Source organism: Dipodomys merriami, unplaced genomic scaffold (genome assembly GCF_024711535.1).
Source record: "Dipodomys merriami isolate MVZ:Mamm:240054 unplaced genomic scaffold, mDipMer1.0.p SCAF_16, whole genome shotgun sequence".
In the NCBI taxonomy this organism is placed as follows: Eukaryota; Metazoa; Chordata; class Mammalia; order Rodentia; family Heteromyidae; genus Dipodomys; species Dipodomys merriami.
In genome coordinates, this window is record NW_027202937.1 from 26,649,781 (window position 1) to 26,676,755 (window position 26,975).

Genomic DNA, 26,975 nt, shown 5'->3' on the forward strand with positions numbered 1-26,975 from the left:
AACCCAGCTCTTTATGACCAGGTGAGATGTTGGTGAGCAGGTAAAAAAAAAAAAATTAAATAAATAAATAAAGGAGGATTTCCAGGGAGCGGGCCCAGCCGCGTCCTCCAGCCCATGCCCGGCGGGGACCCGTCCGCAGGAGCGCCGAGCCGCGATGTCCTTACTTGCCAAAATGGGGGACTGGCAGGTACGGGGGTTTGCCTTGGCTGGGGCTGTGGTGGGCGGGGGTGGAGCGGGGGAGGGGGCCAGGAGGGAGGGGGGGTGAAAGGCGGAGAGGAAGCGCCGTGGCCCAGGGCAGGGGAGTCGGAGGTGAGGCACGCCCGGCAGCACCCCAGAGTACTCCCAGGAGAGAAGACAGGAAAAACGAGCACACGCGGCCCGCCGGTGCTGGGGACAGACGCGCGCCTCCCTCCCCGGTGCTGGGCTCCGGGAAAAGTCCGGTGCACGCTCCACAGGTGGCCCCCCGGGGTCACTTGCAGTCTAGGCTGGATCCGTTTTCCCCTCCACCCCCACCCCAACTAGAAACTCGGGTGGATGACTAATTCCGGAGGGGGAGTGGACGCAGGGCTGGAGTGGAAGGCAGCGGAGTCTTCCTGGCTTGTTGTGCTTTTCAGTCTCACCCTCGTCCCAGGGATTTGCGCTGGCGTGGGGTGCTGGTGCACCTGTCTCTCCGGGTGCCCTCGTCTCTCTTGGTGCCCTCTTCACAAGGCTTTAGGGACACCTAGGATGTGGACAGAAATGGAAAGGGGGTGCCTATGAGTAGGAGCGTGTTGTGTTGAGGGATCCTTAAAAAGAGTTTGCCCCAACTTTAGCTAGTCACGCGGTGGATTTCCTAAAGTCCCGAGTTTTCGCTGCTTGGGCTACGGATTGTGGGAGTGGAGGGTAGGAAGACGAGGGATCAAGAATTTGGGTAACCAGAGGCTGCCAAAACTTGACCTCCTAGGCCGCCGGCACCCTAGGGCTAGTAAGCTCCACGTCCTCCCCTTCCCCCGACCCTGGGCACAGGGGTATTCGTCCAGGGCTTCTCTCTCTCTCTCTCTCTCTCTCTCTCTCTCTCTCTCTCTCTCTCTCTCTCTCTCTCTCTCTCTCTCTCTCTTTCTCTCTCTCCCTCCCTCTCTCTCCCTCCTTCTCCCTTTCCCTCTCCCTCTCTTTGTCTCTCTCTCTCTCTCTCTCTGACTTTTCTCTTTGGGAAAACAAGAACGACTTTAGCCAGGTGACTTTAGCTGCCTTTCCTCAGCCTTCGATTTCATAATCAGAACCTCAGGGGCCCTGTTTTCAACCCAGCCAGGAGAGGCCTAGTTAGTGAGAGATTCAGAGTGCCACAGGTCTGCTGAGATCATTCAAATCAAATGCCTTGACCTTCCCGAACCAAAGAAGAAAAAGAAAAAAATTGAGGTCCTGCTTCTTCTGGGAAAGAAAGTTAGTTTTGTTTTGGTTTGTCTTTCTTCTTGTTTCAGTCATGCCAGTAAAGTTCACAAAGTCTTATCTTCACTACATTCCCAGGAACTGGAGAAAGGAAGACATTTCATATTTGTTTTTTCCCCTTGTATTTATTACTTTTAATTGTACAGTAGATATTCAGTTACTAAATGCGATTTCACCCCCTGCCCCCCCCCAAGTTAGACCAAATTGTGATCTAAGGATGCAAATCACACAACAAACACACGCAGGAATTCTTTCTCCCAACCCCTGTAGGCCCAAGGATCTTCCTAGTTCTCCTCTCTGGGGGTCTCTAGATTAGAAGGGGGGAGGGGAGTGATTGGAGGGAAGAGGGTTCTTTATCAATAAACATTGGAGATTTCTCAGATTCTCTCAAATTTTGCTGCAGAGCTCTAAGGTAGTGAGAACATGCCCACTGTCTAAGTTCTGCGTGGAGCTAGGCCTCTGGCAAAGCCAACTAAATTTGGAATTGGGAAGATTGCTACTGAAAGCTGGGAGCCCAGGGTCTGCTTCAGAAAGGTCAAAATTTGGCAAGTGGATGGAGGTTTGAATCTTTTGTGGAAGAAGCACTTTTGGGGCCCAAAGGGCCAGATTCACCAGGCTCGTCCAGTTGGGCACCTGGCTTTATTGGGCAGTGACAACCACAAGTTATAGGTCCATCTGGCGCTTATGTCTTCCCTCCGAGTTTCTGTCTGTCACGGATGCTAGAGATATTCTCCATATCCCCAGGTCAGGCCTGAGTCCTCAGCCCTAACCGCAGGTCTGAAGCTACAGTTCAGGGAACCGGGGACCCAGCGGGGTTTCAGCTTTGACAAGTGACTTGAGGTAATGAAGCTCGCTCAGCCGGTGCTGGGCTGGCTCCCTCTTTAGCCTTTCATCGGTGCGCACACTGCAGGCAGCCGCTGAGAGCTCCCAGGCCGCAATCTACACCTCAATGGCGCCCTTGGCAGGAATACACAACAATTTAGCAATCCCTGCGGGTGCGGAGCCAGAGATCAGCGGGGCTCGGGACTGGCGTGGAGGGGTGGAGAGGTGCGATTGAGAGTCCGAAAGGCCTTCTTCAGCCCTTGGGCAGAAGGAGAAGAAAACGAAACTTAAGAGTTCCCTGAAGCACTACCGCGAGCCTGCTGGGTGTAAAACATTGTGCTCTCAGGCCTAGAATTTGGCCTACAGGTCACAGACCAGGGGTATGTATGGGTGCCGCAGGGAGGATGGCGGAGTAAGCGGTACTCGGCTCCCGGTGGCCCAGTTTCTGACATCAAGTCATTGTGCGGGGCGGCAGGCCCTTGGGCAGACCCACAGGGTCCATCCCTGGAAGTAGGCAATTTCCTAGGCAGAGTGGGGTGCCCGTTCAGCCAAAGAACTGTTCAGGCAAGGAAAGCCGGTTGCAAGGGAGTGCCCAGGGCTCCGAAGCTCATCCCTCTGGCACTGGATTCCCTTGCCAGCTCTAGCCTTATCTCCAGCCTTTGGGACTCATCGGGCCTCCCAGAAGAAAAGTCCTCTGGAGGGAGAATTGGCCCACTTCAGGGTTGCATGGGGTTGGGGTGAGTTTCTTCCATTCTCTGGCCTTTAATCCCACCTGTTAGGAAGCACTGGGATTTGCAAACAGCTTCTGCCTCCATACAGGATATATTTTAGAAATCTGGGAGATTTTTTTTGAGAAACAGACCCAGATGAACCAGAGGTAAGAGGAGACTTACTGTTTAGGGGTTTGTGGCATTCCACAGGAAGAAAGACAAATGGAAACGTGTGTGTGTGGACAAGAGGAAAGGTCAGCCAAAGAAGTTACTCTGTATTTCTAAAATATCAAATTAGGTCTCCTCTACTTTTTTTTCTTATTTAAAAAAATTCCCTAAAACAAGGGGGAGAAGAAGCGGAAGAAAAAAAATCCCAATGGAGCAAACAGACTCTGTTGTGGAGCCTGAGAACCCGAAGTAGCCTATTTGGACAAGGGGGTGGCTTCCCGGCCTCTCGGTTTCTGGTTCGACGGGCACTGCGCCGCTTGTGCACCCGCGTAGTGACATCAAATCAGAAAGGAACTCTCCCTTCTTTAATTAAAAGGGGGAATCTTGGGAAAACCAGAGCAGATTAGTAGAGAGAAGTGTTGGTTCCCGATGATTTATTTTGATGCATGTATGACTGGGTATGGATCTGCAGGCGCACGCGGCTCTGCATTTTGGCTCACTGCGGAAGCGACTGGAGTCTCCATAGGAGTTCTGTAGTCTTTTCTAAGTCGCACCTGGGAAGCCTCTGCCCGAACATCATGTTGAATTGTCAGTTGGCCCCAGCTTCATACAAACCGAGGAAAATCATTTAACCCCTGGAGCTGTCGAGTAACCTCTTCAGGGTACAACTTTTATTATACACACAGCAATTAAGAGATTGCAAACCCCAGCCGAGCAAACCCGGAGCCCTTTGACAAAATCTCCATCCTGGGGGAATGCGCAAAAGCCAATAAAACTCCCAAGACGCTGCGGCCCCGAGGGGTTAGCTGTCATGAGTGGAGGAGATCTCTTGTTGGGCAAAAATCCTGGAGTGGCTTCTCTGGTCTTAGTTTGGTGGTTATATTTAATTGCGAAAGGGGTAATGATTTCTAATAAAATTGGACGGGGCCGAAAGGGCAGCCTGAATGGTGGCGGCGGTCCCTAGACGCAGCCACTCGGACTCTTCGTATAATCCAGCGTTAGTGGGGGCATCTCTAGCCTGTGGGAAGCCGAGAGAGAGCGAGAGAAAGCCGAATGGGATGAAATTGGGCTGGAGTGAGGGCCACTGGGACCAGGGAGCGAGTGGAGTTCTGGGAGAATTTTGTCGCCTAACAAGCAGGCGTGCGCTCTGGAAGCCAGGTCCAGGCTTGGAGAGGCCTTTATACCTGGGTCCGAGCAGCCGGCGGCAGAATGTGGTTCTGGCGAGCAATTGGACTATTGTTGATATGCTAATGAGGCGATTAGGCTGTTGGTGCCGAGCTGGAAAAGGGAAAAGTTTCTACCATTAGAGGGAGACCTCCGAGCGCACACGGGAGCTCTTACACTTCTCCTCCTCCAAGCCCTTCTCCTCCTGGCCCTCCTCCTCCTCCTGACCCTCCTCCTCCTCCTCCACCTCCTCCTCTTCGCCCTCCTCCTCTTTCCCTCCTCCTCCTCGCCCTCCTCCTCCTCCTCCTCCTCCTCCCGAGCTTACCGCCGGCAGCCTGCACTTTGCGCTTACCCCGAGAGTAGCTCCACTTGGGTGCGAGGCGGAGAGGGACAAATCCGTTCACGCCGACCCATGAAAATGCTTTGGAAACTGACGGATAATATCAAGTACGAAGACTGCGAGGTAAGCGTGGCGCCGGCTCAGTCTTCTTTGCGGCCACAGGCTCCGGAGATCGACCCTCCCTCTCCACCTCCTCTCCCAACAAGCCATCTGCGAATCGCGGGTGGAACAAACTTTCACCAGCTCAGCACCCGCCCCTCGGATTCGCGCGGAGTACTCCGGGGAGAAACTGGAGCGGGAGGACGCGGACGCTCCTTTTTTTTTTTTTTTTCCTTCTTTTTTCTTTTCCATTTCCTCACTTGGAAGATCGTGTCCTACTTTTCCTCCCCCCACTTTTTTTTTCTTCTGACCACTTTTGGCTATGCCTAAGAGGGAAACGAAGAATTGAGAATGGGTTTTGGAAACAACTGCTGGCACTTAGGCACGCGCCTATGCACTCCGCCTGTGTCTTAAACGAGAATCTGGGGGCCCAACTTACAAAGAAGAGAAAGGAAAAGAAAGCCCTTTCTCCCTGTGACTGCCTCTCTTCTATTTTATTTCATCTTCCTCTCCTCCTCCTCCTTTCCTTTCTTCCTTCCATTCTTTCTAAGGAGGGGGGGGTCTCCTCTTGGATCTGGAGACCGGACTCCCCCTCCCCCGCACACTTTGCTCGGACCCGGCTTGCACCTTTCTGTAAAAGGATTCGGCTTAGTAGAGCACTCACCCTGGCTGCGGTGCTCACGCCTGAGTCTCTGCGTTTCAAGAAGTTCTAAGGGGCTTCTCGAGCCGAGCTACACCCCTACGGAGGTGGCAGTGGCGGTGGCGAGGACGCGCGGTGTGGAGCCTCCTGGCCGGTCCGGGTCCCGGCGCACCCGCCCCTGCACTCGCTCAGCTGCGCGACCGTGGGAATCCTGGCAGTGACTGGCTGCCTTTGGTGCCGCCAGTTCGCCGGGCCCACAGAGCGCGTCCCTTTGGAACCTATTTTAAAACTCAATTGGTTCCCAAGAGCTGGACTTCTTGAGGGCTGCAGGCGAGGCCAGAGAACGAAATCATCCGCTCGCTGGAGGCACTGAGAACCGGCCTCAACTTCCCTTTTGAAACCCCATTGAAAGGAACTGATGCGTCCCGGGGAGAGGAGAGGGGTGGGCGAGACCAGAATACCTGAATGCGTTAGCGACCCTGACTTTTGTCATCGCCCCCTCCATTTTCTTTCTTTTTGGCATTTGGAACTGGGAATTCCGGCCCTCGACGTCTGCGCCAGGGCGCAGCGACAGGAGTCTTGTCTTTACTTGAAATCAGAAACTGGGTTTATGTGAACGATGTGTCACCCGCTCCCTCCTCCCTTCTCTCTCTCTGAATACTATTTTACTTCGTGCTCCTTCCAGGCGCTCCTTCCTGCCTCCCCACCCCCACCCTTCCCGGTGGAGGGGGCATCGGGTGACATCCCACCGGCACTGGCGTTTCTCGGGGGGCTCCTGTCGCGCCCAGGGAGGGGCGCCGGGACCCCACGTCAGGCCAGCCGCTTTGTTTGCCTGGCTGGCGCGGAGGTGGGGTGTGTGTGGGGGCTGCTAGCAGGTTTGCAAGACACCGAGCCCCCGGGGGGGTCTCCTTCTGGGACCAGGCGTTCTGTACCGGTTCTGAGCTCTGGTCCCCAGGCTAGGGCATTTCACTCTTCCGCGGAGGCCAAAACCCACTTATAGGCGCGGGCGGGTTCCGAACCTCTTCCGAAAGGCTCCGGAGGGGAAGGGCAGGGATGAACTTGCACCCCCAGAGGGGCTGGGGGGGGGGCTGCGCGTGAATGTGTGTGTTAGAGAGGGGGGAAGAAGAGGGTAAAGTCAGAACTTTGGTGACGGCAGCTCGCGCTGGAGCGGGGATTTCGGGTTTCCCGAGCCGGCTCGGGGCTGTTTGATTTTTGCCGGGGTTCTGCAGGGACACGCCGGGGGCGAGGTGCCGCTTGTTCTGACAACCCAGCGGGCGGACTGGCAGCGGCGGGCGCGGAGAGAGCTAGCCGTGTCATCTGGGGGGGCGTCGGGCGGGAGTGGCCCAGCCAGTCGGACGGGTTTGAGCCGGGAGCCCTTGCCAGCGGCGCCCTAGCTGGGCCGCTTCGCGTCTGTGCGCGCCCGGGGCCGCGTCTTGGCCCGGGCTTTCGGAACCCGGACTGCCAAAGAGCCCAGGGCGCAGAACAGCAGCAGCCACGGAGAGAGCACAGCCCCGGGCTCGGAGAGGAGATCGAGGAGGGGAGAAGGGCCCGTGAAGTGGGCGGGCTTGGTCCCCAGGCAGGCACCGGGTTATGGAGGAGCAGAGGCACGGCCGCGGGCAGCTGAGTCCCGACTCCCAGGCCCGGCTGAGGAGCCGGGAAGCCCGGGGTCGGAGAGGACCGGGGAGCATCTCCGGATCGGAGAGCCCGATGAACGCCCGGACGCGGTCTCCGGCAGCTCCCGCCCGCTACCCGCGACCCCCGCCGCATCCCGAGGTCTGCCCCAGCCTTTTAGGTCTGATTGTCCTCTCTTCGCTTCCTTTCCCCTCCCCCTCCCCGCGGCTTCCCACCTCCCCCCCCCTTCGTGAGCTCCGACTCAGCCCCCTCCCCCTCCTCCCTCCCTCCCTCCCTCCCTCTTTCCCTCCCTTCCTCCTCTCCGGGCTCTCCCTCCTTCCCTCCCTCCCCTCTCCCCACTCCGAGCTCCTCTCCCTCGCCCACACTTTCTTTCTCACACACGCTCGCAGACGCATTCTCCCTCTCCGCGCCCTCTGCCTCGGTCTCCCCGTCCCCCTCTTTCTCTTTCAGTTTTGCATGCCCCGCAACCTTTTAAAATGTTGCCCCTTCCCTGTGATTCGCCAGGCGCCGCGCCGCGGCCCCCCGCGCGCTCGCCCGCTCCCTCTCTCGCCCGCTTTTTGTCTCTCGCGCTCCCTCTCCCCACCTCCGATTTGCCACACTGAGACTCCCGTCAATGGACTGCATTGAGAGCCGGCTCCGGCGCGAGTTGCCTCTCCGCTTCACGCTCGATTTCCAGGCATTCTTCCCTTATTAAGTATTCGTGTAATATTAATAGTCATGAATATCTGCTATTAGGAGGCTCCAGGAACGCTGGCCAGCGCGGTTATTAGAAGCTCAAGTGAAGCCGCCGCTAAGAAAGAGGGGGAGACACGGATTACTAAGGAACACGCACGCACGCGCGCACACGCACACACACTTTTTTGGGGGCCTTTTTTTGGGGAGGGGGGTTCTTTTTTTTCTTTTTCTTCTTTTTGAAAAAGAACTTTTTGACTTAGAATCGATCACGGCAGGATAGAGCCCGTGAGTTGGAGCAGCGGAAGGCGCCGAGCGAATCGGTGGTTCAAGTTCGGATGGAGCCGAGCGGGTCCCCCGCGCTCGCCGGAGCGTCTGCGCGGTGACTGGAGCCCGAGGTGGCGCGGGGGCTCTCGGTGCCTTTTGTGTCGGGGCGCGCTCGGGCCGCGGGGCAGCCCCGTACTCCACCCAGGCTTGCTTGGTTGTTGTTGGTTTTTTATTTTTCCATCCTGACTGGTTACCCCAGACTCTTCGCAGATGTTAGTTCACAGTTTTTCAGCTATGGTGAGTCCCGTCCGCCCCCCCTCTCCCCAAGCCCCGCTCCCCAGCCCCCCTCCCCCGCCTCCACCTCTCCATCCCTCATTCCCTGATTCCTTAAGAACTGAAGGCTTGGAAACCTGGTACGGCGAAGCAGCCTGAAAGACTCGAGCTTCCCGGACTCCGTTTCCTTCAAGACATTCCCCCCTGTCCATTGCATTTCGCCCCCTCCCCCCTTTCCTCCCGTCTCTCGCTCTTCTTTTCCATTCCTCATTCGAATGCCATACCACCCCCCCCACCGCCCGCCTCTTGCTCTACCTCTTTGCAGACTTACCCCGCAGCTGCTCCCCCAAGGCGCTTCTTGCCACGTTCTTTATTTTCCTTGCGCCCTTCCTGGTTCCCGAAATCGTCTCCACATTTGATGCTTAATCTTGTCTACGTGTAGGAAAAACGCAGCTCGGTTTGCCCTTACCCTCGGGGGCCTGCCTCTGAGCCTCCGAGGGTTCGAATTCCCTGGAATCAACTCTTTGCTTGAATTGCAATAGAGAAATATAAAGTCAGGCGTTTCTTCTGCCCTTTGGGGCTGGGGTGGAAGGGGCGGGGAGGGGGTCGCCCCCCGCTCTGGGGTGCACCTCTCTTTTCCAAACCCAGTAAAGGCTGAATCTGTTTTAAACCTTGACTGAATGCCTCCCTTCTCCCCCATTCATATCATAAATCGCCCCTGTGGTGGAAAAGGCTCCTAAGCGAGGAAGCGGAAAACACAGACCCCCTGATCCTGCAGTTAAAACCTTCTTTAAGCTGGTAATTTAAACGTGTGCTTTCGTTACAGCCCCCCATGCGCAGAAATATGTTTCTATTTAAATAGTCATGAAACGGTAATAGTCTTTGAAGGTTTATGATTTTTTTCCCCCTCCAAAGAAATGGAAGAGAGTCAACAATAACGCGGTAGCAGACCGATTTCAAATCTGGGGAGAAAGGAAAAGGCCGCTTCTGCTCTTTAATATTTAGTAGGAGTTTTAATTTTGCTTCAGGGAGGTTTTTATGCTGCAATTTAACAGGTTCTATTGCAGGAGACCCTTTTGGATCTTTCCCCCCCTCCTTTGAATGAAACGCCTAAGGAGTGTCGCTCGTGTCCCTGTTATTTACACAATCTAATTCCTTCGCGTTGTTGGAAGGGCCTGTTTTACTTTGGGGCTATTTTCCTAAATGAATAGAGTTGATTCCCACCCCCACCCCCCCAACACACACACACACACACACACACACACGCACACCCGGTGGCCTACGGGGTGGGGCGGGGAACGGGCCATTTCCCACCCAGGCTGGCCGCGTGTATTGAGTGGGAACAGCTGAACTCCACGCCTGATTTCTCGTTGTTGTTCCCCCCCCCTTTCTCTCGCCCCCTTCCAGGACCGTCACGACGGCACCAGCAACGGGACGGCACGGTTGCCCCAGCTGGGCACTGTAGGTCAATCTCCCTACACCAGCGCCCCGCCGCTGTCCCACACCCCTAATGCCGACTTCCAGCCCCCCTACTTTCCCCCGCCCTACCAGCCTATCTACCCCCAGTCGCAAGATCCTTACTCCCACGTCAACGACCCCTACAGCCTGAACCCCCTGCACGCCCAGCCACAGCCGCAGCACCCGGGCTGGCCCGGCCAGAGGCAGAGCCAGGAGTCTGGGCTCCTGCACCCGCACCGGGGGCTGCCCCATCAGCTGTCGGGCCTGGATCCTCGAAGGGACTACCGGCGGCACGAGGACCTCCTGCACGGCCCCCACGGGCTCGGCTCGGGACTCGGAGACCTCCCTATCCACGCATTACCTCATGCCATCGAGGATGTCCCGGTAAGAGGCCGCTCGGAAGGGGGGCGCAACGCCCTGCGCGCACCTAGTTTTAAAGAAGATACTGGCAACAAGCATCCCGGGAGCCTTGGGTTTGCCTAAATGAGAGATATATATTTCTATATGCATCTATGATATATTTATTATATATTTTCCTTTATAAAACGTTTGTGGAGGGAGGGGAGGGAAATACTTGAAGGACCCAATAAACAACTGAATTTAAAAAAAGAATTAAAAAGTAATTGAGAGTTCTGCTCGCAGAACAATGGTTTCCCGGAGCTGCCTGAAACAATGCCTCCATGGCCACTACCACCGACACAGAAATAAATCAGACGAATGTCATCATTAACCATCCGTTCCCCTCTCCGACAGTAAACTGATTGCGAGAGGATCTAGTTCCATCGCTGAGTCTGGCGTGGGGATGTTTCTCTGTCCTGCGAAAGATGTTAAGATTTCACCGAGAGCCTCAACTAGCCACACAATGTAAAAGAAGCGAGAGAGACCTACTGAGATCCTTTAAGCTGGATCTTATAAGCATTAGGCAAACCTAAAAGTTACTTATATCCTATCCCGATTGAAGAAAAGTAAGTTGCAGACCTAAGCAGAGGGATATTAAAATTCAACTCTGTTCTCTTCCTAGGGGTGCTAAGTGCTGACCTCATAAATCATTAGCCAGATTCCCAAATGCCTATCAGAACTGGCTACACTCTCTATTAAGTTAAATGTTCAGAGACTATTGAGTAATATGTTATTTGAGTTCTAATTCAGTTATCAATAAATGCAGTTTGAGATGGTTTCTAAATAAGCATGGCATTAGCACATTTACTGTTTACAATGCAAACCAGGGGATTGATAATTTGAAAATTCTCTCTAAAATTATGTTTAAACCAGCATCTCTGTTTCAATTCTATATATTTATAGTTTCCTCACAACCTTCTTGAAATGGAATTAGAGCAAGCCAATAATTTTATTAAAGCTGTAAAGGCTTCTGTAAAAGCTGCTTTTTCTTTGGAAAGGGAATGTATCTGGATGTGATTTTTGCTAAAATGCTATTTCAAATTACTGCATCAAATATAGCAGCAGTATGTCCGTTGACAGTTTAATGATTACTGTATTAGACTGTAGAGGAAATGGTCACATGAACCTACCTGCTCACTTAGTGGATTTTAAACATTATTTCAGTTCCATAGGAAAAATAGAAAATTTATTGCGCCTCTCATTTAGCCCAGTTAATCACTACAATTTGTTGGTTTTGTTTAGCAGCCTTGCCTGGAGAACAGGAAGGCAGGTACTTGAACTAGTAGAGGGCCAGCCAGCAGTGTGTGCTCATGTTTACATGTCTTTAAAAACTGCTACTTAACAGTGCATATTTGGGGAAGTAAAATGAGCATGGTAGTAATTTATAAAGAAAGCATTTTTAAAAAATCATTAGAAGTGATTTTTTTTAAATAGTTTCATTTCCCAAAGTGTCTCTGAATCCTTTACCTTGTTTGGAATATTTGAATTGCAATATTGTAACTTTTTGCTCTACTTTGCAAAAATTTCAGGTAGTGGCTGGTGGGAATTCTTAGTACCTGTGTGGTGATTCTTTGTGGTAAAATTAGCCAGTAGGAGAAATTAGCAGGAAGAGCAAATCAAAGCCAAGGAAAGCCAGTTGCTGCTCTTCCTTCTCCCTCCCCCACCTTTTAAGGGAAAAAAAAATTCTTTCAAAGGAATTTGGGTCAGGAAAGGGGTTGTTTTCAATTTTCCCAAGCTGCAACAGTTAACCTTTAATAAGAAAGTCTGCTAAATATTTAAGAAAATCAAATCGATGGTGAAAATTATTTAATCATTAGTATCTCAGTGGGGTTTTAAATTTAGCAGTCTTCCCTATATGGACAAGGTCTAGAAATAACACAAATAAAAGTATTATGCCACACTACATTTACTTTATGGGTTTAGGGTGCATGCATAGAGGGATCATATTTCCCATATAGTTAAAACATAAGAACTGTAGCACTAGTCATTTCTGAACATTTCTCAATTTAATTATACTTAAATCCAGAAGCACTTTAGGCAAGTTACAAATGAGAGCATTGAGTATAATAAAACCTGTAATAAAGCAACTTAGTACCATCCACCCGGAATCATTGCGATCAGGCACAATTAACAGGAGCATAAATCCAAGACAGAATGGAAAATGTTCGAATCAGTATTATTGTTGGACAAAGACTAGAGAAGGAAGTAATAGTTTTTTAAATGGTAATGCCTGTGTTTGGTAACGATTGTGAAATCTTCTATCTCAGCAGCCCTGGTGCTAATTTGTAAACACAGCCAGACATTATATTGCCTGTCAGTTTCTGCATTAGAAAACATGATTTCATTTTACTTTCTAATCACGTTTTGACTCTAGCACACACATATATCCATCCATCTTAAAAAAAAAAAAAAACACCTCACCAATGGCAAATGTGTTACTGGACAACAGGAAAGCAACCGCCAAAGGTTTTTGTTTTGAACCATTTTCACAGTCCTGTCATATCTAGTTTAGGCAGTGGTCTTTAAATATTATTTTTTTAAAATATAAGTGAAGGCATGTGCTTGCTCTTTATTACACTACCCAAAGGGTTTCCAGCACACTCCTGTTACCTCCGCCCCTGTCATTTCTATTGTGTTTCTCTGGCTTTGGCTGCAGAAGCTGCCGAGATACCAGACTAAAGCTAGGTGTACTTCTACTGCCTGTGAGAATGATTAGTTACTCCCCTAAACTTGATTTAATTTCCAAAGAAAGTTTTATCCTCCACCCACCCGCTTCAAATGTGGATTATTTGCTGGGGGAGGAGATACTGGCTTTGGGTGTGCAGTGAAACCTCTTGAATTGCAAAGCTCCAAATTCCAATAAGCCAAGATAAGATGTTTGTATATAAATGTCATTATGAGGGAGGGAGAATTTTGATTCTCTGCCTCCCTCTCCCCCACCTCACAGGGAATATTCATTTCCTTTTGTTTTGATTACACACTTACATCCATGTGTATCCTTTTGTTGCAGCATGTAGAAGACCCGGGTATTAACATCCCAGATCAAACTGTAATTAAGAAAGGTAAGCCATTTCCTTCTGCATTCCAAGCATGTCCTTACAAGCAGAGTACTATTTAAAAGAACTTGCAGAGCTGTATTTATTTTTTTCAAATAGGATTTCCTAAAGGCTCAGAATTAGCAAACAGATAGGCATAGAGGAGCTTTGCTTAAATAATCAGCTTTCAGTATCTGGGTAGTGGCAACAGGCTAGCTTTGTTCTGATTCATGATTTGACCATTTAATTTAGTTTAATGATATTTGGACAGACACATGAGTTGTGCTAGAGTTGACTGAGCTGATTTGGAAGTGGCATTTTTAACTCTGAAAATGGTTTAATAGTTTAATTCGTTGTTGTGTGGAGTTAAGAACATTAGGGTTAAGAAGTGGACCATACTAAAGTAGTACACATGATTTTATATTACTGTAAAAACCAATGATGAAAAACACTCCTTGTCAAAGAACATAAAGTGTCATGTCCTTCAATTTAGTTTCTGGTTAGCTGTCTAAAGATTAAAAAAAAAACTTTGTGAATTAGGTTAACAAAATTTAGCTTTGGTTAAAATTAGCATCTTGAACATGTCAAGATTATTAGCATATTTGTTTAGAGCAGAAATTGTTAGAGAAGTGTTCAGTGTTTGAATGGATTTGTAACTTATACTGGATTTTATAGTGAGTAGAAATAAACTTTCTTGGATGAAATGCTATTCACTCTTGGTAGCAGCTTTTTTTTTCCTTTGGCTATGGTGGTAATGTTATATCTCAGGATTTTAGGCATTACCAGAGATGATGCTATATAAAACTGTTCTCATTTCTAACCTGAAATCAGTATATTTTTCGTTAGTTTAAAATTTAGTTTTTTGCATCTGTGAAGTCTTTGTCACGTCAAATTAGATGTGCAAGGGATAAATCTTAAGAGATGCTCTTTCCAAGTCGACATGATAATTGGCTCTTTTATTAGTAATCTCTCAAGAGTTCGTTTAACTCCTATTGTCTCTATTAGCCTCCCCAGAGCTATTAATGTCACAAGTGATCTATCCAAAACCTAGAGCCCCCCACCTCCCCATACGGCTAGCATACCCCATTAAAGAACGCATGAAGAGCACTGTGATGAAAATGTGGGCACATTATTAGGTCTCCATGTGGAATTAACACACACACACATACAAATGTACACTCTACTTAAATGGCTGAGATTGCAAGTGGATTGCATCGGTGTTAAGAAAAGCAACCTACGAAGTACACTTCCTTGCTCAAGGTCTTAAAATCTTATTTTTTTTTTCTAACGATGGTAGGAGCAACAATGAAAAGCTTGTTGTGTTAACTCGGAAGAATACTCTGTCTCCTAACCCTGTGCGGGGGGGCACTTAAGCAGGAAAGGGGAGAGAGACTGTCAAGTATTTGCCCAACAAAAGAACAGAATGCGAAATGTTCTTCAGGCTTGTTCTTGACTGGCCTTGGACGGGATCTCCAACATCTTGGGTCTTTTTTTTTTTTTTTTTTAGTCTTTTTCAACATGGAAAACAAGACAGGATCTACTGGACGGGGGGTGGGGTGGGGGTAGGCATGCGCGGCTGGGTGCCTTGATTGAAACGCTCCTGTGGTCATCTACACGGTCAGCTGCTTTTCATAATAGGGATATGAAGCCATTTCTCCGCAAAAAATCAGGAATCACCTAACGTGTGCTCACGGTGCAAATGAAGGCGGGTCCAGGGCCTTCCACACCCACGGGGGGCCCGCGGGGCCGGGGTGTCCGGGGGTGGCCCCCGGGGGTGGCGATGCCGCCGTGCGGCCCCGCGGCCGGTCGGGCCCGGGGCAGCGCGGGAGGCCGGCGCCCCGCGGGCGGGCGCGCGCGGAGAGCCGCGGGACCCCGTGCGGCGTGGGCAGGCAGGCTCGGCCCGGGGTGTGGGGTTGAGGCGGGAAGGGGGCTCTCGGCGCCCACACGCGGCCTCCGCCTCTGTCTCCGCAGGCCCCGTGTCCCTGTCCAAGTCCAACAGCAACGCCGTCTCCGCCATCCCCATTAACAAGGACAACCTCTTCGGCGGTGTGGTAAACCCCAACGAAGTCTTCTGTTCAGTTCCGGGTCGCCTCTCGCTCCTCAGCTCCACCTCGAAGTACAAGGTCACGGTGGCGGAAGTGCAACGGCGCCTCTCGCCGCCCGAGTGTCTCAACGCGTCGCTGCTGGGCGGAGTACTGCGGAGGTGAGGCCAGGCGAGGCCCAGGCCAGGCCCGGCCCCACCCGCCCCGCCCCGCGGCCGGGGACACACTGCGCCTGCGCTTGGGTGTTGGCGGCCAGGCAAACGGGCTTCGCGCCACAGCCCTCCCTTCGCGGGAAATGAAAGGGGGCGGGAAGAAGAGTGCGGAGCCCAATGGGTGAGATGTGGAGGCGGCGCCAGCCAGCGCGCGCCTGCGCCGTCCGCCGCTTCAGCCGCGCGCAGGAGCTCGTGCTAGTGTGTGCGAGGGGTCGGGCGCGCGCCTGGTTTGGCCGCGGCGCGCTTTTTGGACACTTGGCACTCCGCTCTCCCCCCCCCCCAACGCTCTGCGCGCATGCGTAGCTCACTCCAGCCGTGGGCTCAGTCCCGGCTACTGCAGCGGCGGGGCGCCGCGCAGCCGCCTTTTCTCTTTGAGTGCACACCTTGCAAGCCCAGGAAAACTCCGGCTCCTTGCTTTTCCTGACCGTCTGTCGGGACTCCAACAGCCACCGGCCATTCCTTGAATGGGATTGTTTTTTTTTGGGGGGGGGGAGAGGAAAAGGCTTTGGCTAAAGGAGAGGAATCCGGTTTACTGAGCTGTGCCAGCGTGCACAGCACGTGTTCGTGCATTCAGTGCATTCGGGTTGGCATGATTTGCAGCGTCAATAAGACCTTGCTGGGCTAGCTAGGTAAACAGATATCCCTGGAGCGAGGGGCTCTCCCCCCACGGTGTGGGTTGTGAGTTTACCTTTCCCCTAAATAAGGGCAAGGACTTCGGGGTTTGGCTTTATTCATATATGTATTTATGGACCCACAGTTCCACCCCAATGAGCATAAGGCCATGAGCGTGTTTGGGAGGTTTTTAACGTCCATGATCATCTCATCTCCTCTTCCTCCTTCCCAGTCACCTTGCCTTCCCTTCCTGATCTTTACTGACACAGATCTTTGCTCTGCCCCCTGCTTTCCCTTCCCCTTCCCCCATCCCCAATATTGGAGGCTGTTTACCTAGGGGAGTATAATCTAATCCACACAATTAAAGAGCCCTTGAGTAGGGAATAAAATGTGAAATTAATTAATTTGCTGTTTTATTTAAACAATTTATCTTAACCACTTTCTGATTACGGGAGTCTATTTAGACATCTATTTAGAACGGCCTCCGTTGTCTCTGAAACCAGCGAAAAATTTAAAGGCTGATATCAGCCCTTGACATTTCCAGTTATGCTGGTGACATGGCATGTAAACACTTGGTGAAATGAATTTCCCTTTGGGGCCAAAGCCAGCACATGAAATGTGAGAGTGATGATAACTTTGGTTACTCTGAACAACCTAACAGCAGATCTTGAAAAGACAATTTAAAGACTCCATTGGGAATTTGTGTGATTGTAACAACAGGGAAAATATACAGCAATCATCTAAACTCAAGAATACCTCAAACTCTAGAGATCAGAGCTGTGTATGTTTGTTTGTGGCTCTTTTTTAGAGAGTTGGGAAATGAGATACCTTCCATCCAGCCACAATAGTGGCAGTGACAATGGAGGGATGGAAGGAGGGTTGTGCTTTATGGTTTAACAAGTATTTATCTCCATGATCTTTCTTTGGAGGTCTTGGGCCACAGTTTTCCCTCCTTCCCTCCCTCCCTCCCTCCCTCCCTCCCTCCTTCCTTCCTTCCTTCCTTCCTTCCTTCCTTCCCTCCTTCCTCCCTTCCTTACCTCCTTCCTTCCTTCCTTCCCTCCTTCCTCCCTTACCTCCTTCTTTCCTTCCTTCCTTCCTTTCTTCCTTCCTTTTTTTTCTTTGCCAGTCCTGGGGCTTGAACTCAGGGCCTTGGCTCTGTCCTTGAGTCTCTTTTCAAGACTAGCATTCTACCACTTGAGCCACAGCTCCACTACTGGCTTTTTCCCCCCGGGTAGTTCATTGGAGATAGGAGTCTCACAGCCTTCCGCCTGGCCTGGTTATCTTCAGATCTCAGCGTCCTGAGTAGCTGGGATTGAAGATGTGAGCCACTGGCTAGTTTTCAAATTTTATTTTATTTTATTTTATTGTCAAGGTGATGTACAGAGGTTACAGTTATATACATAAGGTGATGAGTACATTTCTTGTCGAACATTGTTACCCCCCCTTGTTTTTTTCCCTCTTTCCCTCTCCCCCCCCCCCCGCCCCAGTTTTCAATTTTTAAAAGCACAATTTAGGAAGTTTTCAGAATGACTTTAACACATAATGACCCAGTGTTTTCTAAATCCTTATCTTGCTTGTATTTATGAAACAGGGCGAAGTCCAAAAATGGAGGAAGATCTTTAAGAGAAAAACTGGACAAAATAGGATTAAATCTGCCAGCAGGAAGACGTAAAGCTGCCAATGTTACCCTGCTCACTTCACTAGTGGAGGGTAAGTAAATCCCCTTGCTAACTAGAAGGGGACTTCTAACTATAGTGTACAGATGTCTGGGTATATTTTGTATCAATTGGGCAGTTTCGTCTTTCCACAGACCATAACCGGAAGTGAACAGAATTCTTGTCAGCCAAAAAAAAAATCCAACAACCCTATTTGCATATATGCCTATCATTCTTCCTCACTCCCACAAAATTACACCTCCTAAGCCTAGTCCTGACCTGAACAATGCACAAATTGAAGAACTGCACATTCTCTAAGTTCCTGTCTCCTTTAAAGAACTCAGCAGTAAATCACTTAAGTTATTCTGACATCTGCATTTGAGAAATGCGTGACCATTACTTCCTGAATTAATTTGGGAATCTTTGACCTGCATCCTGATTTAAGAGGGTCCTGAAAGCTCAGGGTGAGGTGCCCTTGTAGTTTTTTTTCTCTCTTGTTTAATTGTGCTTTCTCTCCAGGGGAGGGGGGTGGTGGTTGAGCAGTTTTAAAAGATTTATCTTGTTTGGATATAGAAAGAAAAAAAAAGAAATGTATGAACTACAAAAAGTTTCTTGTGAAACTTTTAAACTAACACACACACACACACACACACACACACACACACAGACACACACACATCCATACCCCTAAACCAAAAGGCCTACCTTGTCCTCTCTTCCTGCTCAAGATAAAATGGTTACCAGAATCTACTATTGCTTCTGCTTCCTCTAGACTCCCAAGTTTTCTGATACTAAATAAGCTGAAGTGAAGTTTGATTTGCGGAAAACACATAGTTCCCTCATATATTTTTTTCTTTGTGTTTTCTGTCTCATTTTGATAGAACAAATTATTGCTAGTAATTTATATCCAGGCAGCCTTCACACTAATGCTTACACTTAAAGAAGGTATTTGATCTTATTTCTATCTTGGATTTTATCAGAGTGGACTTCAAGTCCTCACTTTGTACATCACCCCCACCACCACCATACACACACACACACACATGCACACATGGTGTAAGAACCCTCTGATTACCATTTATTAATGGTGTCAAATATAATACTGTAATGGGTTGAAAACCCAGCACTTGGTTGGTGCCAGAATTTCAACTCCAGTAGCATTATATTTAAAATAATGACAGTATGTAGGCGACTCACTCTTCATAACCCCCAAAAGAATTACATGCCCTGCAAATGGTGGTGGTGGCTGAGGGTATAGCCTCAGAGTTGGACTGGGCCTGGGGCTTGAGTGCTGTAGCAGGGAGGCAGTTTGGAGAACTGTTATTGTTTGTGATCCGCTCCATTTTATGGAAACAAGCTCTGCGGAAAGAGCTTTGATGCCCTAATTGGCGCATGCGTTCTTCCGGAGCTGGAGCTAATGGCAGGAAGCCCTGCAGTAAAAACCAACTGGTTCAGGAAATTAAAACCAAAGATTCGAAAATCAACAACACAGACAGACTCAGTGGAATGACCCTCAAATCCTCTCGGTTAATCGGTTTGGATGAACAGATAATTATATGTGATCAAGTTAAAATGTAAACCCTCCGTTGTCCCTTACACCCGAGCTCAAGGAGTAATTATGAATATCATTTATGAATGTGTTGATAGGTGTGAGGTTGGGAGACAAGAATCATTTTAAAAGAGAAAGTTGGGGAAAGGTTAGTCAGGGGATGTAGGGGTGGGATAGGAGGCACATTTCCAAATCATCTCAGCCTTACTGTAGGACAAGCTGTCATTTATACTGATGAGTGCACCCACTGGGTCTTTCAGAGAAGGAAATAAAAATACTTATAGTGACACAGCAGTGAGTTTGTGGATTAAGTCAACTTCTGAGTTGAGAAAATAAGGGAGTTGAGAGCAGAGAGGAAGCTTTGATCCCAGTTTTCTTCATTCTCTTGCTCTCCCCCCTCTTCCCTCTTGCCAGGAGAAGCCGTCCACCTAGCCAGAGATTTTGGGTATGTGTGCGAAACTGAATTTCCTGCCAAAGCAGTAGCTGAATTTCTCAACCGACAGCATTCCGATCCCAATGAGCAAGTGACAAGAAAAAACATGCTCCTGGCTACAAAGTAAGGCATTCACCTCTGTGGGGTCTCTTTGCTTCATTGTCAAAAGAAACAAAAATGGTGTTTTGGTTTTTTTCTCTTCTTCTCTTTTTTGTTCTTGTGTTCTAATCAGTTTTGTTGTAAATGCTGAAGTTACAAATGTATAAACCATCGTCTATGTGAAAGGGGAAATACAGGACAGGTGAGATTGTCAGTATGGTTTCATATTTTCCCTCTTTCCTACCCCATCTTCTCATTTGTGAAAGTTTAAGTTAACTGGTATGGAATGAAGTGTGTGTAAGGGGGGGGGGGGGAGGCGGCGGGGTTTGATAGAAGATGAATGTGGATTGCTGTGGTTCAGGAAGAAGACCAGAATCAAATTTTCTAAGGGGCCAGGCTTGCCTATGACCATTTCTATCAACATGTTCCCCAAGGGCAAAGGTCAAGCAAAGGCCTGCAAAATCTAGGAGCCAGAAGGTGTCCTAGTTCCAATTCTAAGCTCTTGTTCCATTTCTTCTCTTTCCTCCTCAAAACTGCCCCCCCTCCCCAACACACAAGTTTTAGCCTACAGGCAAGATGTCAAATAGGTTTCAAAATGGTCTAAGTTACATTCTTATTGGTAGCTGGATGAAACCGTCTTCTCCAGGTGGTACGTGAAAAGAAAATGAATGTTTTGATATGTTTTGTGGAAATGAGAAGGCTTGTTTAGAAACCCTTAATTATCAAAAGTCAGTGTCACAGGAGGGCGTGATACCAGAGGGGAGAAGCTGAGGCCTTGGGTCTGTTTCTGAGGATATCAGCTGGCTTCCGTGAAGGGAGCCTGTCAGTGCTTCTCCTCTAATCCCCCCACCCCTTCCCAGCTGACCAATAGCTGTTTGGGGAAGCGTCTGTTAGACTTGGGGGCAGAAGTTCCTAGGTATTGGCCTTATCTGCCTGTTTTTCTGACTTTTAAAGTTGAAATTTCAGCTTTTCTTTATCCCCTGGCTTCTTAAGTGTATGCCCAATTTTCTCTGGAGAATTTTTATTTGGGGTTGGGATGGAAAACTGTCTTTTCTTCCAAAAAACCATCTTAAAATTATTTTCAAGGAACAGATTTTGGGCACCTATTTTTTTTTTTTTTACAGAGCAAAAACATTACATCTATTTTTATTAGGTCTATATTTGTTTGATTGTTTTTGTGCAGGCACTGGGGCTTGAACCCTGGACTTTGTACTCTTGGTTGGCTTTTATGTTCAAGGTTTATTTTTAAAATAATTATTACTTTTTATTATTTTTTTTCCAGTCCTGGGACTTGAACTCAGGGCCTAGGCGCTGTCCCTGAGCATCATTTGCTGAAGGCTAGCACTCTGCCATTTAAGCCACAGTGCCACTTCCAGCTTTTTCTTTGTATATGGTACTGAGGAATTGAACCCAGGGCCTCATGTGTGCTAGGCAAGCACTCTAGCAGTAAGCCACATTCTCAGCCCCTAATTCTTACTTTTTAAGACAAAACCCATCCTAAACCAAGTTTTAGCTTTCTGTCCAAATTCTACCTGGTTTGATTTGGAGGTGAATGAGGGTGAATAGTTTTGTTTCTTCCTTGGAGGGCTCTCCAAGGAAGTAGGGAAGAATGCGGGATGATGTTTTGGAAAGAAAGTTGTATCAATATGGTGACAAACTTCTGTTCCAACTTTTCTTTTTCCTTCCTTCCTTCCTTCCTTCCTTCCTTCCTTCCTTTCTTTTTTCTTTCCTTCCTTCCTTCCTTCCTTCCTTCCTTCCTTCCTTCCTTCCTTCCTTCTTTACTTCTTTCTTTCATTCTTTCCTTCTTTCTTTCTCTTTCTTCTCCCTTCTTTCTTTCATTCTTTCTCTTTCCCTCCTTCCCTTCCTCCTCTCCTTCCTTTTCTTCTCTCCCTTATCCAATGTCTGGAATGTTGTCTTGTGTCTGTGGGGAGCCATGGAAGCTGGGTGTGTGGGAGGCGTTTGCAAGGTAGGAAGGCATGCAGCTAAGGAAGGTGGGGCGTTGGTTTTGTGGAAGCTGAAAGGTCACAGGACCTCACTGGATCTGTGTCTGTGGCCTTGGTCCTGTCAGGCGCAGGGACCCTACCTTGAATCATGTCTTCCTGGGGTCACCTTGATTGCCTGCTAAAGGGAGTCTCACTTCCCTGTCTCCCACTCTGCTTTGCCTTCTCGTGCGCTGCAGACAGATATGCAAAGAGTTCACAGACCTGCTGGCTCAGGACCGATCTCCCCTGGGGAACTCACGGCCCAACCCCATCCTGGAGCCTGGGATCCAGAGCTGCTTGACTCATTTCAACCTCATCTCCCACGGCTTCGGCAGCCCGGCAGTGTGCGCAGCCGTCACGGCCCTGCAGAACTATCTCACCGAGGCACTCAAGGCCATGGACAAAATGTACCTCAGCAACAACCCCAACAGCCACACGGACAACAGCGCCAAAAGCAGTGACAAAGAAGAGAAGCACAGAAAGTGAGGCTCTGCTCCCGCCCTGCCCCCCCTCCCGCCTCACCAGCCCTCTGGCGACCTCCCCTCTTCCCCCCCTGCACCTGGCAGGTGACAGCCCCTGGATCAGTCACCCCCAACTTCTGCTGCTACCGCTGCTGCGCTGCGCGCTGCTGCTGCTGCCGCCCTGCGAAACCCCGAACCCTCGGGACAGCTCTCCACTGCCAGTGGGGCAGCCGCTGCCCACGCAGCTCCCCCCCCACCCCTGCCTCGACTTCCCCATCAGCACCAACGCCCCCTTGCCCTCCTGTGGAGCCTAAGAGAACAGAACAGGCCGTGAAGCCAGCAAAGAAAAGTTCTGTCCAGTGTGTCAACCTTTTTCCCCCCCCTCTCCTTTTTTTGTTCTTTTTAAAGAAAACCCACCAGATCATCAACAACAGACGTTTAAAACTTTTTTTTCTAAAAAAAAAAAACAAAACAAAAAGACATAGTAACTTAAAAAAATTATATGAGCTTCATGGGACTGAATCACCAACTTCCCTTATATACTTCAGTTCAGATTTGTAGCCATACTTTAACACACACACACACATACACACACACACACACAAGGCAAAGAGCATAATGACATTTTTATCAGTATTGTGAATAAACTTGAACACAAACACACCAAGTTCTATGTCCTGTTTTCAGTTGTAGAAGTTTTCCCTCTGCAAGGTAAAGCGACCAACTTGAACTCTCTTTCTGGCAACGCGATTCACAGCTCTAGGGGATCAGTGTTCACGTCTCTGTATATATTTATTTATGTGTAATTTAATGGGATTTGTAAATATGGTGAGTCTGTTTTAAGCCTTTTTTTATTTATCTGGTGATCTTGTTTACCTCTTGTTTAGTGGGTTTTGAATCTTATTAGTTCTTCATGTGGCTCATGGTACTTAGAAATCCAAGGTTGAGGGGGATATTTTCCTCCCTCTGGGATTCATTTAGCTTTCTTGTAGCATGTTAAAGAGACAATGAAACAACTGAACAGATTTTAAAAAGGTAAAATAAAATTTTATATATAATTAGTATTATACATTTAGCTTTCCATTAAACTGAAAGACAAAATGTGATATTGGAATCTGGAAAGATTTTTAAACTTAAGTGGTTTGCTAACCCTTCTATGTATTGTGGGGAGAAAAAAAAAGTTTATTTTATTCCACTATCCTCCCTTAAAAGCATCATTTGAGCAATAAATGAATATTGTCTTTAAACCAAGGGTTAGGGATTTTTTTCCCTCTCTCCCTCTCCCTCTCTTTCCTCTCTCTCTCTCTCTCTCTCTCTCTCTCTCTCTCTCTCTCTCTCTCTCTCTCTCTCTCTCTTTTTGTTCCAAGAACTTCAAACATTTGGGACCACCTGGTATTCTGTATTTTTCACTGGCCATATTGGAAGCAGTTCTAGTTGTATTGTATTGAGTTGTGCTGGCAGTAGTTTTCATGCCTGTCAATGTATCATAGTTCTTTGTTGCCCAGATAAATAAATATTTGATACGCTTTATGTCGATTTTTTTTATTCAGTGGCTGTCTTTACCCAAGCGTATTTTTGTTCTTGGCAGTATTTTTTATTCAGTATGGTTACAGTAATTGAGTTTAACTCTCCCTTGGCAATTGCTCCTTGCAATAAGCAGCTGAACCCATTGTTTCCCTCAAGTATAATAAAAACTTACTTTCAACTTGGAGTTCAGAGCAGGGTATCATTTAGATATTCCACTGAGTCTGTATTCAGACAAACGACACAATAAAACCCAATGTATTCTTTTGGATAAAAGATTGTTTGTACTGCTAAAGGAATGACATACTATCTTTCCCTTACTAGAAACATTAATTTTATTATTAAAAATAAAGTTTTATTTTATTTATGTTGATCCTTTAGGTTTTTTATTTGCCTTTTTTGGAAACGCAAATATAAAACTTTCAGAACCAAAGAATGGATGAAGACCTCCTTTCCCATGGTCCTTTCCTCCCCTCCAAAACCCTCCTCCCCCCATTGATTTGGAATCTATCTCTAAAGTTAACTGAAATTCAAATCCTTAATTCATTAGCACAAAAGAAATGTGCACATCAACCTTTACTTGTCTTACCCAGGCTTTTCTGTGGCTAAGTCATGCCAAGCACTCAAACTAGCTCTACTTTTTTTTTTTTTTTTTTTTTTTTGGTGGTGGTGGTGGGAAGAAAAGGGAACAGTGCCAGAAATATACATGGAACAGAAGAAAGAAGGGCAATTTGCCTCCGATTTACTTTAGTATCTTATCTAGACATGAATTTACTCCTGTGCTATTCTAAGTAGCTCTGGAATTAGCACAGGGGAGTGGAACCTTCTGTTGATCCTGGGAATCTTCTCTGCCTGCCCCTACATGCCTATCTACCTTCTGGGATCTTTTTAAAAATACAAAATGGTCTCTGAAGTAGGGTTGGGGGAGGGCTGTGATGTTTGGCCATGCAGACCTCGCTGATCTATCTGTCTTCCACAATAACAGGGTGGTGTCCTGCCTCTGAGACAAGGGAGGACTTCCTGTACAGAAAGATGATGCATTTTGAGCTTTTGTAAACTGATGTAGAAATTCTTTGCAAGTGAGGAGGGGATTTTTAACCAAGAAAATGGGGGTTGTGTTAACTGGAAGGTTTATAAGGAAGGATCTAGGTAGACACACCAGAGGGATTTAATGTTTGTTCTTGTGGTTCTGAAGCCCTGGGGGAGCCGACCCTCACAGTCCATTCTGCATCCTTCTGCTTTCTAATCTCCTTATGGAAAGCAGTGTAAAATCAATCTCGATGAATGAGAGTTGGTGGAGTCTAAATTCTGTTTTCCAGAGCCAGAGAAATCATAACAATAGTGGTGTTTTTTTTTCTTTCAAATTCATATGGAAACTGTACTCTAGGAACGCAAGGCAGCAATTGTTTTTTAAAGTGGTTATTTATTATTTCCTAGAGAGACTGGTTAACTGTAACGTAGATGTAACAAAATAATGAGGCGAATGAACCCTAACTGTACATACTCTTGACAGAAATGAAATGCACACAGGATCGTAGCAGGTGAAGTGAAGCATTGTCTATCAGGGCTGTTTTTCTTGGCTTCATCTCAGATTGTGTGGGGGAGAGCCTAACCTCAGGCACAATAGCATTCGTAAACAGCCATACATTGCTGCTCTTTCTCCAATGACACATAAATACTCATTCTAAAACGAAAACAATCTTATTAAATACCATTCATTCATATCTGGATTTACAGATGCTGTTATGTTGGAAAACCTGAACCCAATATAATCCTTGCATCCTGAGAAGGATAGAAAGGAAATAGTGGTTTAGAACATGACAAGGTCATAATAAACAATGGTTGCCAAATTCAGGGAATTAGTAGTTTTTATTCTTGTAGCTGGACATTTTTTTTTGAGGATCCTCACACTGCCATGCTCTTTTTCTTAAAAAAAAAAAATTCAAAGGACTGATGTATCTTTAAGGGATGAGGGATTAGGGAGGCTATAATCAAAAACACATATATATGTTTTTTTCTGGACCAAGCAAAGGCTCTGTGGGTTTTGGCTTTCTCTCTTGTGATTATTGTATACTTCCTAAAGCACGTGGTGATTACTTGACAGGTCAGGTGTTTATACACTAACAACAGTGCTTCTCTTTGGGTTAAACTAAATTAGGATACATAGTTCAGTTATAAAGATGCTGGCTGCTAGGCTATGCTAATTACCACTCCCAAGTTTTATGGAACCACAGTGCCTTCTCGGTTGGTAGTCATCATTAACCCTCTCTTTTCTCCAACACCCTTTAAAAATCACAATCCAACTCATTCCTGCCCCAAATCGAATATTAATATAATTTGCGTTCTTGATGGAACTACCATCAAGACTGCAATGCCCCGCAGCTGAAATAATATTTAAAATAGAAGGGATTTGACATTTGAGAAGTCAGTGGCTTGAAATACCCAGTTGTACTTAGCTAATTCAGTCCTTAACCTCTGGTTTCAAATAAATCAATTACAGTCGATTCCACTTCAGTTCAGAAGTGCACAGGGTTTTAGTTAATTGAATACATTTTATTCACTTGCTAGGAATATTCATTTATCAAAATTCCAAATTTAATGTACATTTCTTTACAACTCAGGTTATGGTAGCCTATATAATCAGATCCAATTTGCCCTGGTTTCCCCTAAATTGTGCTTAAAGTCCAAATTTTACCGTGGATCAAAACAATGTCTCCTCGTTCCTTTTTCAGGCCAAAGTAAATTCACAATAATTCTATGTTAGGAGAGATGAGTTTTCCCAGAAAGAACAAATCCTATGTGCTCATCAGCCTTGTGTTAAGTTTAAATAGGTTAAGAGCAAAGCTGGATTAATTAAGTTTCTAAAAAGTATAGACCTGAAATTAAAAAAAAAAAAAAACCCTGCATGGTTTCCATTAAAGCTTAACTTTGCTGTAACTGACAGGTATGACAACATTTTGTGATCTTAAAGCCATGAGCCTTTTTCTTAACTCTCTCTGTTCCTCAGCTCCCTACCCTCCTTCCCTCTGGCTTTTTGGAGAAGTGCTTGAATAAATACTGAATTGTTCAGTGAATGCAGGACAGTTTGATGTACCCAAATGAAGTTGTGCTTTAAACAGATATTGATGTATGCAGTGCTTTATATTTATTGTTTGCAGCATCCTGCTGGCAGTCGTTTACTGTTTGGAAAGGAAAGGGGTTAATTAGCGTCATTATCAATCACTAATGCTTGCCTAACGTGTCCAAAGAATAATCAAGTTAGAAGAGGGCATGAAGCCAACAGCTGCTTCAGCCCAGTTACA

At 47.6% G+C, this 26,975-nt stretch overlaps 1 protein-coding gene and 1 long non-coding RNA gene across 5 annotated transcripts; one reads left to right on the top strand and one right to left on the bottom strand.

The window, feature by feature from the left end:
- Positions 1-13: 13 nt before the first annotated feature.
- Positions 14-23,988, top strand: Tfap2a (transcription factor AP-2 alpha). Of its 4 annotated transcripts, none has more exons than XM_070024596.1 (7): positions 14-187; positions 9,620-10,054; positions 13,080-13,131; positions 15,076-15,307; positions 17,562-17,680; positions 19,589-19,730; positions 21,886-23,988. In XM_070024596.1, exons 1-7 carry the CDS (start codon positions 155-157, stop codon positions 22,172-22,174), a joined length of 1,302 nt encoding a protein of 433 aa, XP_069880697.1. In that variant the 5' UTR covers positions 14-154; the 3' UTR covers positions 22,175-23,988. The 4 variants fall into 4 exon arrangements, with proteins under 4 accessions (XP_069880697.1, XP_069880695.1, XP_069880694.1 ...); XM_070024594.1 differs by lacking the exon at positions 14-187 and adding an exon at positions 4,669-4,752; XM_070024593.1 differs by lacking the exon at positions 14-187 and adding an exon at positions 6,750-7,141.
- On the bottom strand, positions 3,564-5,780 carry LOC138828451 (uncharacterized). Its single transcript, XR_011372248.1, has 3 exons — positions 5,393-5,780; positions 4,642-5,054; positions 3,564-4,403 (listed from the first exon to the last, which is right to left on the bottom strand). It is a non-coding gene; the product is annotated as an uncharacterized lncRNA (long non-coding RNA).
- Positions 23,989-26,975: the final 2,987 nt, after the last annotated feature.